A 13,896-nucleotide genomic window follows, 5' to 3' on the forward strand; every position below is an offset into this window, starting at 1 on the left:
AAACCAGCTAAGGCTACCCTATGTCTTTTGATTGGTGCATTTAATCTGTTTACATTTTAAGTAATTATTAATAGGTACTTGTTTGTTGCCATTTTACTCTTTATACCTATGTTCCTCTTTTTTCCTTTCTTTTTGTTAAATAATACCCTTTAACATTTCTTGTAATACTGGTTTGGTGGTAATTAACTCCTTTAACTAATTCTTTTGGCCTGGGAAGCTCTTTAATTTTAAATAATAGCCTTGCTGATAGAGTAGTATTGGTTATAGGTCCTTTCTTTTCATCACTTAGAATATTTCATGCCAATCCCTTCTGGCCTGAAGTGTTTCTGTTGAGAAATCATCTGACAGCCTATGGGAGCTCCCTTGTAGATAATTGTCTTTCTCTTGCTGCTCTTAAGATTCTCTATCTTTAACCTTTGCCATTTTAATTATGATGTGTATTGGTGTGGGCCTCTTTGGGTTCATCTTGTTTGGGATTCTCTGTGTTTCCTAGACTTGTGTGTCTTTTTTGTTCACCAGATTAGGAAATTTTCAGCCATTATTTCTTCAACAGGTCTTCCCCTTCTGATACCCCTATGATGTAGATGTTGTTACACTTGATGTTGTCCCAGAGGCCCCTTAGACTTTCCTCATTTTTAAAAATTTGTTTTTCTTTCTGCTGCTCTGCTTGGGTGTTTTCTGTTATCTCATATTCTAAACCACTGATTTGATCCTCTGCTTCATCTAACCTGGTGTTGATTCCTTCTAGTGTATTATTTTTGTTGTTGTTAATCCTCATCTGAGAATATTTTTTCCATTGATTTTTAGAAAGAGTAGAGGGAGGGGAAAAGGGAAGAAAGATAGAGAAACATCAATGTGAGAAAGATATATTGGTTGGTTGCCTCCCGCACACACCCCAACCGGGGCTGGGGTTTGAACCAGCAACCCAGATATGTGCCCTTAACTGGAAATAGAACCTGCGACCCTCTGGTGTTCTAACCACTGGAAATAGAACCTGCGACCCTCTGATGTTCTAACCACTTGGCCATGCAGGCCAGGGCATTCCTTCTAATGTATTCTTCATTTCAGATATTGTGTTTTTCATTTCTGACTGGCTCTTTCTCGTGGTTCTTATGTCCCCTTTATGCTTACTATTTCTTTATTTAAGTTCTCACTGAGATCATCCATTCTTCCAATAAGGTTCTTGAGCATCCTTATAACCATTGGTTTGAACTTTGCATCTGATATCTTGGTTACTTCCATTTCATTTAACTCTTTTTCTGGGGATTCTCTTGTTCTCTCATTTGGGGCATGTTTCTTTGTCTCCCCATTTTGTCTATATTTTTGTATTTGTCTTTGTATATTAGGAAAATCTGCTCTGACTCCTGAACTTGTTATGTGGTTTTATGTGGTAAGAGTCTTGTGCGGCTCAGTGGCACTATCTTCCAGGCTGCTTAAGCTAGGTGATCCAGGAATGTCTCTTTGTGGGTTATGTGTATCTTCCTGTTGTAACTGGGGCTCGAATGCTCTTGGCCTGTTCATGAGTGGGTTTACCCTCAGGCTAGCTGACTATAAGGATAGACCTTGATCACAGAGCATTTGCCTCCTGAGGCATCTCCCTTTGGATATACCACTTGTGTGGTTAGTTGGGTCAAGTTTGGTGTGGTTTGAAGTCCTCCACTGGTTGTTGGTTCTGGGTCCACTTGGGCAGGGTTCTGGTGCAGGTTGTTGTCAGATGCTGCCTGTAACCAGCCTTGGGTTACCTGTCTGGAGCTACCATGCAATTTTCTGTTTGTGGCTGCCTATCCTGGGCCTGGTGTGCATGGGAGGGGCCATGCTGTGTACAAGGGTGGCTTCCTCCAGCTCTGAGTTGGGGGCAGATTAGTAAAAGCTCCAAGGCACGCTGAAGTCTATCTCCTCCTGTTGCTCTGCCATACTCTGAGGTTGCCTGGTCTTTCTCCAAATCCTTCTATAGAAAAACTGTGGAGTGGGCTCAGGCAGGCCGCAACCACAGACCCTTCCACACGGCTCGAGCTCAACAGGGTGGGACTAGTGGGTCTCCTGTTTGGGGGCAGCATGACAGGCACTCAATGCAGAAGTGTCCCCAGTTCCAGAGCCATACCACTCAGTCTCTAAATTTCTAACCCTAGCTCCCCCAGAAGGAGCGCACCACATGTTCAGTTTGGGTGCAGCCAGCCGGCCCCTCTGCCGGAGAGCAGGGCAGGGCCTCCGGGCATTGGAGGAACTCCTCAAACAAGTGTCCTATTGGGGCGTGGTGCGACTGAGCTCACAGCAGGGGTAAGAATGCTGAGCCGTGGTTTTAGATGGGCCACTGAGGACACCCCTATCACTCGTGTCTCTTGGTCTCAGTCACCCACTGGTCTGCATACCCATTTCTCTTGGGCCTGGTTTATGGCCTAAGCCCCAGAGCCAAGGTGCAGAGAAACCTTCTCCTCGTCAGACCCCACAGAGCTTAGTAGGTTCCAGCTCTCTGAGGCCAGCTGAGGCCTGGGAGGGCATGAGCTCCCTTTCAGGGGGTTTATGGGATTGAGGTCTGACAGCACTTATCTGGAATGGCTTAGGGCTGTGTCAAGAGTCTTATACCCTTTCATCTGGGCTTCCAGGTGCCCCAGGCCTGCAGGCGTGGGTCAGCCCAGCCCACCACAGAGGGAGTGGCCAGCCCCCATCCCTGATGGCCTAGCCATGCCCCTGACCCCTTGCCCATCAGCCCTCGCCATGAATCATCAGCAGCCTCAGGAGAGGAAGCAGCGATAACCTCAGGCCCCGGAAGGCCCCCTCAGATGCTAGTCTATCCTAATCCACCCTGCAGGGCCAGGGTCACCACAGCCTCCCCCACTCCTTACCCCACCTGCGCAGCCCAGGGCGTCCAGGCCCTGCCCCCCATATGCCATGTATCCTCTGCGTGGAGCCCCTTCCTCTCCCTGCTGTGGCGGCACCACCTCTTCTCAAGGTCCCACTTGTGCTTTCCCTCTCCTTTATGTTTCCTCCCCCATCATGGGTCCCTCGTCCTTGCTCTCCCACCATCCACCATCCACTGGTGCCCTTGCCTGCCCAGAGCTGGGGGCTCCCCATGGCCCCAGCGCCCAGTGTCGGGTCCTGCAGAAACTATCCTGAGGAGTGAGATGGGCCAGGATGGGCCCATTTGACCACTCCTGCTGGGGTTGCAGGAGTTGAGGGATGAGAGACTGGAAGGTCTGGAATATGGGGATCCCATAGGCAGTTAGAGGGGCGTCACAAAAGATGGCCGAGCTTCAGAATGACTGGAGGAGGTCGTGTTTGGGCTAAATTGGGGCCACAAGGAAGAAAATCAGAGTGAAAGAGAGAGGGCAGGGCTGGTATAGGGGGTCCCCGGGAGGAGCGGCTGGGGTACAGGGTCCCAGGGGGGAGGGCTGGGGCAGTGCCGGCAGGTCCCTGAGATCTGACAAAGCCAGACCAACCCAATCTAGGGTTGTGGGAGCAAGAGCAGGAGAGAAGGATCCCCAAGGCCCAAGGAATCTAGGAGTGAAGGTTTGGAGCAGTAGAGTGGATGTGGCGAGGTGGTGGTGGTGGGGGGCACCCCAGGGGAGGAGCTAGAGTTCTGGGGCTCCCGGGAAACTGTGTGGTAGGGATGAGGGAGAGCTAAGCCCAGAGAATGTCTGCATCTGTGGAGGGAGGCGAGCAGGTGAGGAGGAAGCCCGCCTCCCTGAGCAGAGATTAGATGGAGCACAAGGCCCACCGCCTGCCTGTGGAATTCTTCACAGAGTGCGGCACCTCCGCCCGGGAGGGTTTCATAGATTGTAGCCATACCCTAAAGCCACCGTCAAAATGCAGTATAGGGCTGAGTCTAGAGCAGAAAGAAAAAGCTCCTCAGAAAGTGTCCTTATTCACACCTGCCACGAGCCCAAGGTGCCTCCTTCTAAAGGAATGCCCCCCACCTCCCCACCCCCACCCCCCACCCCGCAGCTCCTGGAAACCCAGAGGAGCAGAGTGAGGTTGCTGACAAGCTTTCCCAGAGCTGACATCACAGCCACCAGGAGGAACGCACCTCCCACGGTCTGTACGACACAGGCCACAGACACCTGGAGGGAGGAAAGCTCGGGTCCCAGCTCTCAGCTACGAATGACAACACATTGTGGGGAGTTAGAGTTAGGGTGTTTTAAAAAGTGAAGAACAAGGAAACGGGACTGTCGTCCCCCCCCCCCCCCCGCCCCCCCGCCCAGATTTCCAGGTGAAATAAGTGACTTTTTGAGCAAAGATACTTTCCCAATGCACAATGTGGGGACCCATCCGTGAGCAGGCACTGGCTTGGCCCTGTGGCCCTGTGGGCACCCTGAGGTAAGAGACTGCCCCGTGTTCCAGAGCACAGGGGCGGCTTCCCCACCAGCTGGGGCCCAGAGCAGCGAGACCCCTGATGGCCACCGTAGGCAAGGTCCTGCAGTTTTCTTAATTCTATAAAAGCAGGAACCCCAAGAAGAAGGAAGGAAATATAAATGTGGGGTGGTAGCAGACTAAAACTTAATGTACAAAATATGTGGGGAATCGTTGCCCGTTGATAAAAGATTCTCTTTGACAAGAGGAAAAGGTATTATTGGTATACATGTACACACGAGGTATCACTGATTCTAGACAACATTTTAGAACAGCCTTCTAGAACAAATCCTCCCTCTTCAGGGTAAAAAGACACATGTAACGATGTCGAGGCAGCCTTACACCCTTATTAAATCCACCAAACTGCACGGACCTACCCCCTGGACAGTGAGGCTGCACGCAGCAGGTGGGTGCTCAGCACGGACCCACCCCCTGCACAGTGAGGCTGCACGCAGCAGGTGGGTGCTCAGCACGGACCCACCCCCTGCACAGTGAGGCTGCACGCAGCAGGTGGGTGCTCAGCACGGACCCACCCCCTGCACAGTGAGGCTGCACGCAGCAGGTGGGTGCTCAGGCTTGTGGGCCTTATTCTCGAGACCCCCGGGAGGCAGGGTGATGACTCCATTTTACCAGGAAAAAAGTTGACGCCCACAGAGTCAGGAACCCTCCCCGTCCTTCCTACAAGCGCCGGCACATCCGCTGTTTGGTAAGTGCTGTGGTGGGAGGCGAGGAGAAATTGCAATCTTGAAATAACACTGGCTGGAGTGTGGGCCCCGGCTGCTGGGCCAGCAGGCGGACAATTAATTACGAGGATCCCTCTTTGAGCCAGCGAGGGCCTGGCCAGGCCCGGTGTTTACATACACACTCGTCTGTTTAGGGCCTGCAAATCCGTGTCAGATGTTAATGGAACAGCATCATTTTTCTGCCGAGGTGGCATCCCCAGGGATGTTTGGATGAGGCAGTCGGCAGGACTCAGCCTGGGAAAGGCAGGCTGGCGGCTAAGGAGAGAGGCCATTTGTCAGGCCGCCCGACAGCCTGGCCTGGACTCCCCTCCTGCCATCACTCCTCTTCGGACTGGCTGCCCCACCCAGCACCCCTCTGTCCACTGGGTTCTGGGGACACAAAGCTGAGTGGTGAAAAGTAAGCATCAATGCAACCAAACAAGTCGAGCGGAGCAGCCTCACACCCCAGCCCTCGGGGTACAGCACACCATGGAAGACCCTCAGGCCGGCCCGGCTGCCTGAGGCCCAGCTGTGCCCTGCTGGACCCACCTCTGCCGGCCATGGTGGAGAGGCTGTGGGCCCGGTTTCATGCGACAAGCTGCCCCTTTCAGCTCCAGTAGCCCCCCCACCCCCACCCTGCCGTATCCCTATCCTTATCACCAAGAAGGCAGGCAGGAGAAGAGGCCCAGAGAGGGGAAGTGACCTGCCAGAGATCACACAGTGCATAGGTCCAAGGGCGGGCTGGGGAAGGGGCGGGGGGGTGCCCCAGCAGAGGACCAGATGGCATGCAGGGAAGAGTCAGCCCTACAGCACCTCTGTGTAGGGTTGTGGCCACCACCCACCAGCTCTGCAGATGAGGAAGCAGGCCACACAGCCAACCTGGGCAGGAGCCAGCCAAGAAGTCTTCGGGCCAGCAACGCAGCCACTCGCCTCAGGGGATGCAGCCTAAGCACCCTGCCCAGCACACAGTGTGCGCTCAGGAAATGTGGCCACACCGGCAGCACAGCCACCAGACAAACCGGTGGAATTCAGCACTGCTGTCTGATGCCTTCGACATGACTCACATGCACGTTATCACTGGGAGTTACTGTTAAGGAGACTTGCTCATAGGGCTGGGAACACAGCCTAGATGTTCACATGAGCAGCATCTTTTTAAAACTCTTATGGGGAGCCCTCCTGACTCTCCAACACCCTGTCCAGACTCTCAGTGCTGTGGACAGAGAGGGCAGACCCCTTGCAGCTATGTGTCCCGCACAAAACCTGCCTCAGTGTCCACATCTGCTCCTTGCTGTGCACCGAGGTGGGGGCGCAGGGCCCGGAGCCGGACGGGTGGGGAGAGATGGCAGGCTCAGGGGTCTCTGTGCAGCCTGGAAAGAGGGCAAGCTCCGTGATGGCGGGGAGAGCCTGGTGAAGGCATGCTGCCCTTTAGAAAAGCTCCAAGTGCCACAGCGTGGCCTGGCCCGCTGCCCGCCGCACCTCACCACCCCTGCCCTGCACCCAGCTCCTCACTCCAGCTGTCTCCTCAAGGCAGGCACTTCACCTGGTCCCTACCTCAGGGCCTTTGCACAGCAGCTCCCTTTACTCTGCGCTGGCACAGCTCCTCCTCTTGGGGACTTGGGGAACTGCCCATCAGGCCACTTTCTACAGGAAGATCTCCCTGGGGGTCGGACTCATAAGCCAAAGGCCCTGGAGCTGGCCTACGTGGACTTGAACCCCAGCTCCACCAGCTATGAGGCTCTGTGCCTCGGCTTCCCTATTGGTAAGACAGAGACTGTCGTAGGCCTTTCCTCAGAAGGTGCTAAGATGTGCTACCACAGATCCTGGCACATCTAACACATCAATCTTTCAGGACAAAGCTGATCTGATTGTCACCATCTCCTTTCCAGCACTCGCAGCCGCTGATACTTTACTTCTCAGCTCCACCCTGCTCCCTCCAGCCTGCCCAGCACCAGGCACTGAAGGAGCTCTTGCTGCCGCCATCCTAGGACTGCTTGTTTCTGGCCCTCCCCTGCCCTCTACTGGTCACTCTCAGAATTGCCCCAGGGGCCCAGCAGGATCCTTTCCTGCAGATTCTGGGACTGGCTCCCTCCAGACAGCAGGGCCATGCAAAACAGGCAGAGCTGCCTGCAGTGCTGAGCTCCCCACCCTGGGAATGTGCTGATGGGCACAGGGCAAGGGAAGAGGGGCCCCTGGGGGCCTTGTTCTCAGCCCTTCCCCAGTAGGCTGCTCCCCAAGAGAAGCACTGCACCTGCTCACTAGCCTGCAGGGCCTCCCCAGGGCCTGCCAGGTCCCCGTGTGGATGCCCGTGGTCCTCACTGAACCGACCCCGCCTCACTCGCACCCTGAGCCTGCCTCAGGGCCTTTGCTCACATTGGCTGAAGACACTTTTCTCTCCCTTGGGTGGCTCCTAGGACAGCTCAGACTGCCCTTCTACCCGGGGTTTTAGAGGACACCACGTGCCCCACTGTCCAAGGGAGCAGGCGATGGTTAGGGTCCCACAGCTGGCAAGGCGCGGGGCAGCAGGCCCTTTGCTTCGCTTGGTGTCCTTGGCAAAGCAGGCTCGTTGTCGGCTTTGATGAAGGCTCTGGGAGATTCTCAACAGCCCAGCACACAGTAGGTGCTCAGAAAATGACTGGAATCCAACTGAACTTTGGAAATCTGAGTTACAGGCTGTTTACAGCGCTGTTCAGTGCACGGGCTGCAGCTGCACGGCATCCCCGGAGGACAGAGCCTGCGTCTCCGAGGCCTCGCATGCAAAGTCCTCTGCTGGCCAGGTGGCTCTTCTCGCAGTGGGAGCTCCAGGACCCCAACCACTGGCATCCTGCAGCCCCTGGGGCAGCAACAGGATGGTGGTGCTCCCCTCTCTCGCCAGCCACCCGCCGCCAGGGGGCTGCGAAATGGCGATGGGCACAGGGTCCTGCAGCACCTGCGAGGCGCTGGCCTTGTGTCAGGACGCCTGTGAGCCCGGCTGGTGAGCAGAGCCTGGGAGGGAGGAGGTCTTGGTTCTGAGTCCTCAGGGCCTGGTGCCCCGTGTCTCCGTGTGCCACGGCCCGCCTCACTGCGGACACAGCTCTGGGTTTGGTCCTGAGACCCTGAGAGGGGACTGCACACGGGGTGGGTCCAAGGTACCCCAAAGGGTTTCTCCTGGCAGCTCACGAAAGCCGTGGTGAAGGCCCAGATGCAGAAATGGCCTGGGGGGCTCAGTGGAGGAGCTTGCCAGGAGTCTTCCCTTCCAGGGGGACCACTATCAGGGAGGAAGAGGTTGGAGCTGGGCCCGTGGGCCATGCTGGGAGCACATTCAGCCCCTCCTCCCAGTTCACTGTCACGGGGCTCTCGGCCCTGAATCGAGAGAAGACCTGGGCCCCTTGCTGCCCCTGCCACAAGCTCACCCAGGCACGAGTCTCAGGTGCTTGCAGACACACCCAGACACGCTGCACATGGGCCACAGTGAGGTCCCGTGGCAGGGCTGGGCCACACGGCCCCAGGATTGCGTGGGTGCACACCAGGATGTGGCCTGGAACTGGGGGGCTCTGGGTGGCTTTTGGGAGCCGTGCCTGACAGCCCTCTGGAGGTCCAGTACCAACACCAAGGGACCCACGGAGCACAGCTTAGCCCTCCAGGGCCCGGGCTCAGGAGCCAGCCAGCCTGGGATGGTGGGGAGGAGGCAGAACTGGGCCTGGAGGGGCTGCAGAGGGCAGCGGAGGAACAGGCATGGTCTCCTGGTTCTGTGAGGTGAGGGTGTGGGGAGCCACGCGGCCAAGTCTGGCTGGATCTGGGTAGGACACTGCCCAGGCAGGTGCAGTGCCGAGCCTGGGATGGGGAGGGGCCATGCCTCGTGGGGGCCCAGCGGAATGGACTCAAGCTGTGGGTGCCTGGGGAGAGGGGCCCGTCCCAGGGCCCAGTGATGCCCGAGATGCCCGGCAGCCAGGCAGCCCCGTGCTCCTCCGCAGCGGCCCCTCCAGCAGCTGGTCTTTCTTTTCCCTCCAATCCTTGACCTTCACTGTGCCCGCACTTGTCTGTGTGGGGGTGGGGGTGGGGGGTGTTTTATGTCTGCTTGTGTCCGTTTGCTGTGAATAATGTCCGATGTAGACGAAACCCTGTATTTGTTCCTGAGTGCCTTGTGGTTGGCCCTGTGCTCACTGGACTCAGCCAAATTGCCCATCTGTGAACCATAAGGTTTTAGAGGGTGCTTGGGGCTGGGGCTAGGAAGGTTAGGGTCTTGAAGGCTGCCTGCCCCACAGGTGTCTTCTGCCCATTCCTGCAGGCTGCTTGGGGTGCAGGCAGTGTATGTGCCCATAGGCCATCGGGAGTTTCTGAGGGGAACACTGGCAGCTCTGATGCAGGCAGGGGGCCTGGTCTGACTGCCCACCCTCACACCCAGCCCTCAGGGTGCACAAAACCTGACCCCCCAACCACAGTGCCTCCCGCCCCATTGAGGGCCCCTGTCACCCTCACTGCAGGATGGACGGCGGTGAATGAGGCAGAAATGACACAGACATGGTTCTGTACAAAACCTGAAATATCTTTACTCTTTTAAAACTTTGATTTAAGTTGCCTTAGACCTCATGGACTCAATACAAGAGTAATATGAATTGGGAAATAAAACACTTTAATAGCCACGATAAACTTTGTTAGAAATGTACATGTTGCCAAAATAATAATAAAATTAAAAAATAAGAGAGAGAGAGAGAGAGAGAGAGAGAACAGTTTGATGGCCGGGTTAGATTATATAAATGTTGAACAAGAACAGGCAAGGAAACCTTCAAAACGCTGGGCTGGAGTCGTCGGGTCCATGAGCGTGGCCTTGCCCATCCCCAGGCTCGGCGGCCACGTCTCCGACAGGCGAGCCAGGGGCAAGGCCTGCACGAAGCTGCCTCTCCGTGTGGACAGAACACCCAGGGATGGGCATATAAACAAAGCTCATAAGAAATATACAAATATAAAAAGCTACAAACATTAATAAATTACAGCATCACAAAACACAGAACACTTCACAAGGTGCTAGTAAAATAACTGTCCCCACCCCTTCATCAACAAGAAGGAAAGAAAGCTGGTATTCGAGTTGAAGACTCATCTTCAAACAAATCTGAAATAGATCTTTTGTGTACTGTTCGCTTCTGTAAAGACAGATATAAGGCTGCACAGACATCACTTGTTTTTCAGGCAATACCTTAGTCCCTAAAATAAAATAAAAAAATAACCATAGCAATAAAAAAAAAAGAAGGAAAAGAAAAAGCATCGGAAACCCAACTGTTCGTCAGACTCGGCAAAAAACTCGTATAAATGTTAATGAAGGACTCTACAAAGAAATTCCTAAAGATACTTTTACTCTTATAAAAAAGAAGTTATTTAAAAAGCTATTTACACGCTACATTCTATGAAAAATATGCTTCAGGAAATACATCTAAAATTAAAATACAGGATTGCCTGAGAAACAAATCCAGCCCCTCCGTGTCCATGGGTGGACTCGCGGTCCAGGAGCCACCCATGCACTCGACACCAAGTGACAGGTGACAAGACAGAAGTGCCAGGCCCCCGGCAGCCTTGGGCCGCTCGGCCGGCCGCCATCCGCCCCGCCAGGCCCGGGGCAGGTGCCTTGGCTGGCAAGTGCTTTTGGGAGTGTGGACAGTGGGACTGGACAGGACCCACCATGTGGCTTTGCCTGGGCCCCTGGGCCTGCATCAGGGCTGGGGATCCCACGGTGGCTCCCCTACCCATGAACACACTGACCCTGCTGCCGGCCCGTCGTTCCTAGAAATGCCCTGGGCATTCAGGGGCGACGCCACCATCTGGCCCGCCACGTGCCGGCCGGGAGCCTGGAGGCCCCCCTCTCCTGGCCAGAATGAACGCTCGCTGGACATGTCAGAGAATCACTTGGGAAGAGATGGGGGCACATTAACACCCTGCTTTCTCCTCCTCTTCCTCTCTAGTGTTCTTTGCCTTTTTTTAAGCCTCTGGAGGCTACCAGCCTGTGGCTGGCTCAGGCTCTGGGCCTGGTGAATGTTGGCTCACTCCTCCTTCCTCGAAGGACTCATGCTCCCAGCAGAGCCGCAGAGGCCCTGCAACCACCCCCGCGCTCGGGGCGCCTAGAGGCCGTCCTGAAACCGGAACGGTCCTCACGCTGGCGGGGCCGAGTTTCGGGAACTGGTCACTCTAAGCAACGTGAAAAGGGACAGCTGTCCGTATTGGCGAGCTCCGCCTGCTGAAGCACAGGCGCTTGCTCAGGTGTGGGGAGTAGAGGCTGGGAGGAAGCCAGGCCTCCCGGGGCGCGGCGGCGCGGCCACCCTCCTGGGGCTGATGATGTAGCGGGGCTCCGGGGTCCTGAGCGGAGCAGAAGGATCCTGGCTCTCCAAACTTTAAAGGAGCAGTTTTCCATTCCGATGAATTTTCAAAATTTTCCCAAGCCTCTGCTTGGCGGTGGCCATGCCCTTTTTTGTACGTTTTCCTGGGGGTAGAAGAGGGGACACAAAAAAGGCAGATAGCTGTGTGAGAGGGCAGAGGAGCAGCGTGTGGGGTGGGAGTCTGCAAACCCCCCTTCACGCTCCCATCGGGCTGTGAGCGGCCTGTGACCCTGAGCCTGGGGGACCTGCACCCTCCAAAAGCACAACTCTTCCCCCGAGCCCCCAGCTCAGAGGCCGTATCGACGGGGGGCAGGGATGCGGGAGTGGGGCTGAGGCCAGGGTGGGGCGGGCCGGGCAATGGCACTGGGGTGGAGTGAGACCCCTGCCTACCTCCTGGCTACAGGGCCACCTGGAGCCACACGAGCCCTGTCCGCCACCGGCTGGGCCTCATGGCCAGCGTGAAGGACTCTGCTGGGAGCGCGAGTCCTTCGAGGCAGGAGGAGTGAGCCAACCACTAACCAGGCCAGGAGGCCAGGGGCCGGGCAGGGGAGATGCCAGGGGTCGTGCCACCCCCAATTCACACAGGGTCCTGGGTCAGTCACCCTGGACTTCTCCCACAGAACCCTTGGCAAACCGTTTACCACACCCTGACTCCAAGCTAAGCCCAAAGCCAAAGCACTTGGGATCTGGGGACTGAGCCAAACTCAGGTAACCAGACCCCCCCGTGTGTGACTCTGGCCCTCAACCTTGAAAGAGGCCACTTCTTTCACACACTGACCGTGTGGCCACACACACAGGGCTACGGGGGACAGAGGAAGCCTGTGGTCATCTACGGAGACAGTCTGCGAGTCTAGGCTGCGTAGGGCCGGCAGGTACGGTACCTTTGGCAGCGGTGTTGTTGGGGGACGACGCGGAGGGCCGCCTCTGTGTGAGGAAGACCCCGGGGGCCATGGGCTGAGAGGCACGGCTTGCCTGGGCCCCGCTGAAGGTGCCGGCCACCGTGTACTCGTGGTCGGCCAGGCTGCTGCTGTGCGCCTCAGGCGGGATCTCGGGCGAGCTGCCCTCCTGCGAGGCCTGGCTGCTGGCGGTGCTGGTGGAGGCCGTGCTGGTGGAGGCAGGGGTGGCGGAGGCCGGGGTGGTGGAGGCCGAGGTGGTGGAGGCCGAGGTGGTGCTGGCCGAGGTGGTGGAGGCAGAGGTGGAGGTGGAGGTGGTATTGGGCGTCAGCTTCCTCTTGGAGTTCTTTTTCTTCCTGCTTTTCTGCTCCTCCTTTGAACAAAGCAGGTGGGCAAGTTGGCCAGCAGGGCGGGCCGGGCCTCAGGTGCTGGGCAGGCAGGCAGGGAGCAGCCCTCACCACCCTGGACCCAGGGGAGGCAGGTCCCCGTGCATGAGGCCTCTGCAGGGGGCCGAGAGGGCTGGGGCGGGGCGGGGCCTGAGGAGGGCACCACGATCCCTCATGCGGGGGTGCCCTGCACAGGGGACCATGTGGGATGCCGCACTAAGCTCGGCGCCCTCCTCCGTCACCCTGCTCTGAGCCGCCTCGGGACTCTTGGCTCTAGAATGTTCACTGTGGTCCTTTCACCTCCTCAGGTGCCCAGATGGGGTCGGGCCTGGTCTGGGTGACACCCGAGAGTCCGAGACCCTCTCTTCTGAGGGAGCTGGGACCAGGAGGAGCTGAGGTGGCAAAGGAGGTGGACGGGGATGGCGCAGCCCCTCAGCTCCGTGAGGACCAGAGGAAGACGCCGGGTCTCCAGCGACGGGGGAGGCCTCGAGGAGCGGTGTCCCCTGCACCTGGGACAACAGTCCTCACCAAGACAGTGTGAGGGGCCCAGGCACTGGTTCCTGCCATCACCCCCCCCCCCCCCGGTGGGGGCTCGGGGGCCTGAATAAAGCAACACTCAAATCCCCTCAGCTGTGCCAGCCCTCAGCACGGGGGGCTTCTGCACCGGGTGGGGCCCTCCTCACCTGCTGGGACAGCTTGGCTGCAGCGGCCGCCAGCCCGGTCTCGATGGAGGCCACTCTGGTCCCCTCTCGAACAGGCCTGTCCTGCCTGGGCACCGAGGGGCCAACCCTCGCTTTGGGAAAGAAGGGCAGCGTGCCTCAATGGGCGGCCCGCACTGCGGGCACCCCTGGACCCACCCCAGCCCAGCCTGCTCCTGAGCCCAGGGACACCTCACAAGTTGGGGAGGGTCAGTGAGAGGCCCAATCGGGTAGGGGATCCCACCCAGCAAGGCAGGAGCGGGCAGGAGGGGGTCATGTGGAAAGTGGACAAGCCTCCTTCGCCCCCCCACTGGCTGCCATCTGGGGGCCAGAAGCAAAGGCGGCTCTCCCGGGCTGCTCACTGAGAAGAAACTAGGGAGGGGCTGGCCCACCCGGGGCACCACCCCAGCCCACCCAGGAGCACCTGGCACCAGGCCCAGGAGAGCAGCAGGCAGGGACACCCCTCTCGCCTGCACAGAGCCCCCGTGCCCGTGGCTGTCCTGCGGGTG

General features: G+C 57.4%; 1 protein-coding gene across 3 annotated transcripts in view; it reads right to left on the minus strand.

Annotated features, from left to right (window-relative positions):
- Positions 1–9,567: 9,567 nt before the first annotated feature.
- The window catches only part of PHF2 (PHD finger protein 2), an 86,058-nt gene continuing 81,729 nt past the window's right edge, over positions 9,568–13,896 (minus strand). For 2 of the 3 annotated variants that reach the window (XM_070400949.1, XM_070400950.1), the window contains exons 20-22: positions 13,373–13,482; positions 12,292–12,676; positions 9,568–11,514 (exon numbers count right to left, since the gene is read on the minus strand). In XM_070400949.1, the coding sequence (XP_070257050.1) occupies positions 11,426–11,514; positions 12,292–12,676; positions 13,373–13,482 (584 nt within the window). In that variant the 3' untranslated portion in view covers positions 9,568–11,425. Of the gene's footprint in view, positions 11,515–12,291; positions 12,677–13,372; positions 13,483–13,896 lie in introns of those variants that run through there. The other variant, XM_070400951.1, reaches the window with a different exon arrangement.

Source organism: Myotis yumanensis, unplaced genomic scaffold (assembly GCF_028538775.1).
Source record: "Myotis yumanensis isolate MYYU_CA2020_CCGP unplaced genomic scaffold, mMyoYum1.0.hap1 SCAF_21, whole genome shotgun sequence".
Lineage (NCBI taxonomy): Eukaryota > Metazoa > Chordata > Mammalia > Chiroptera > Vespertilionidae > Myotis > Myotis yumanensis.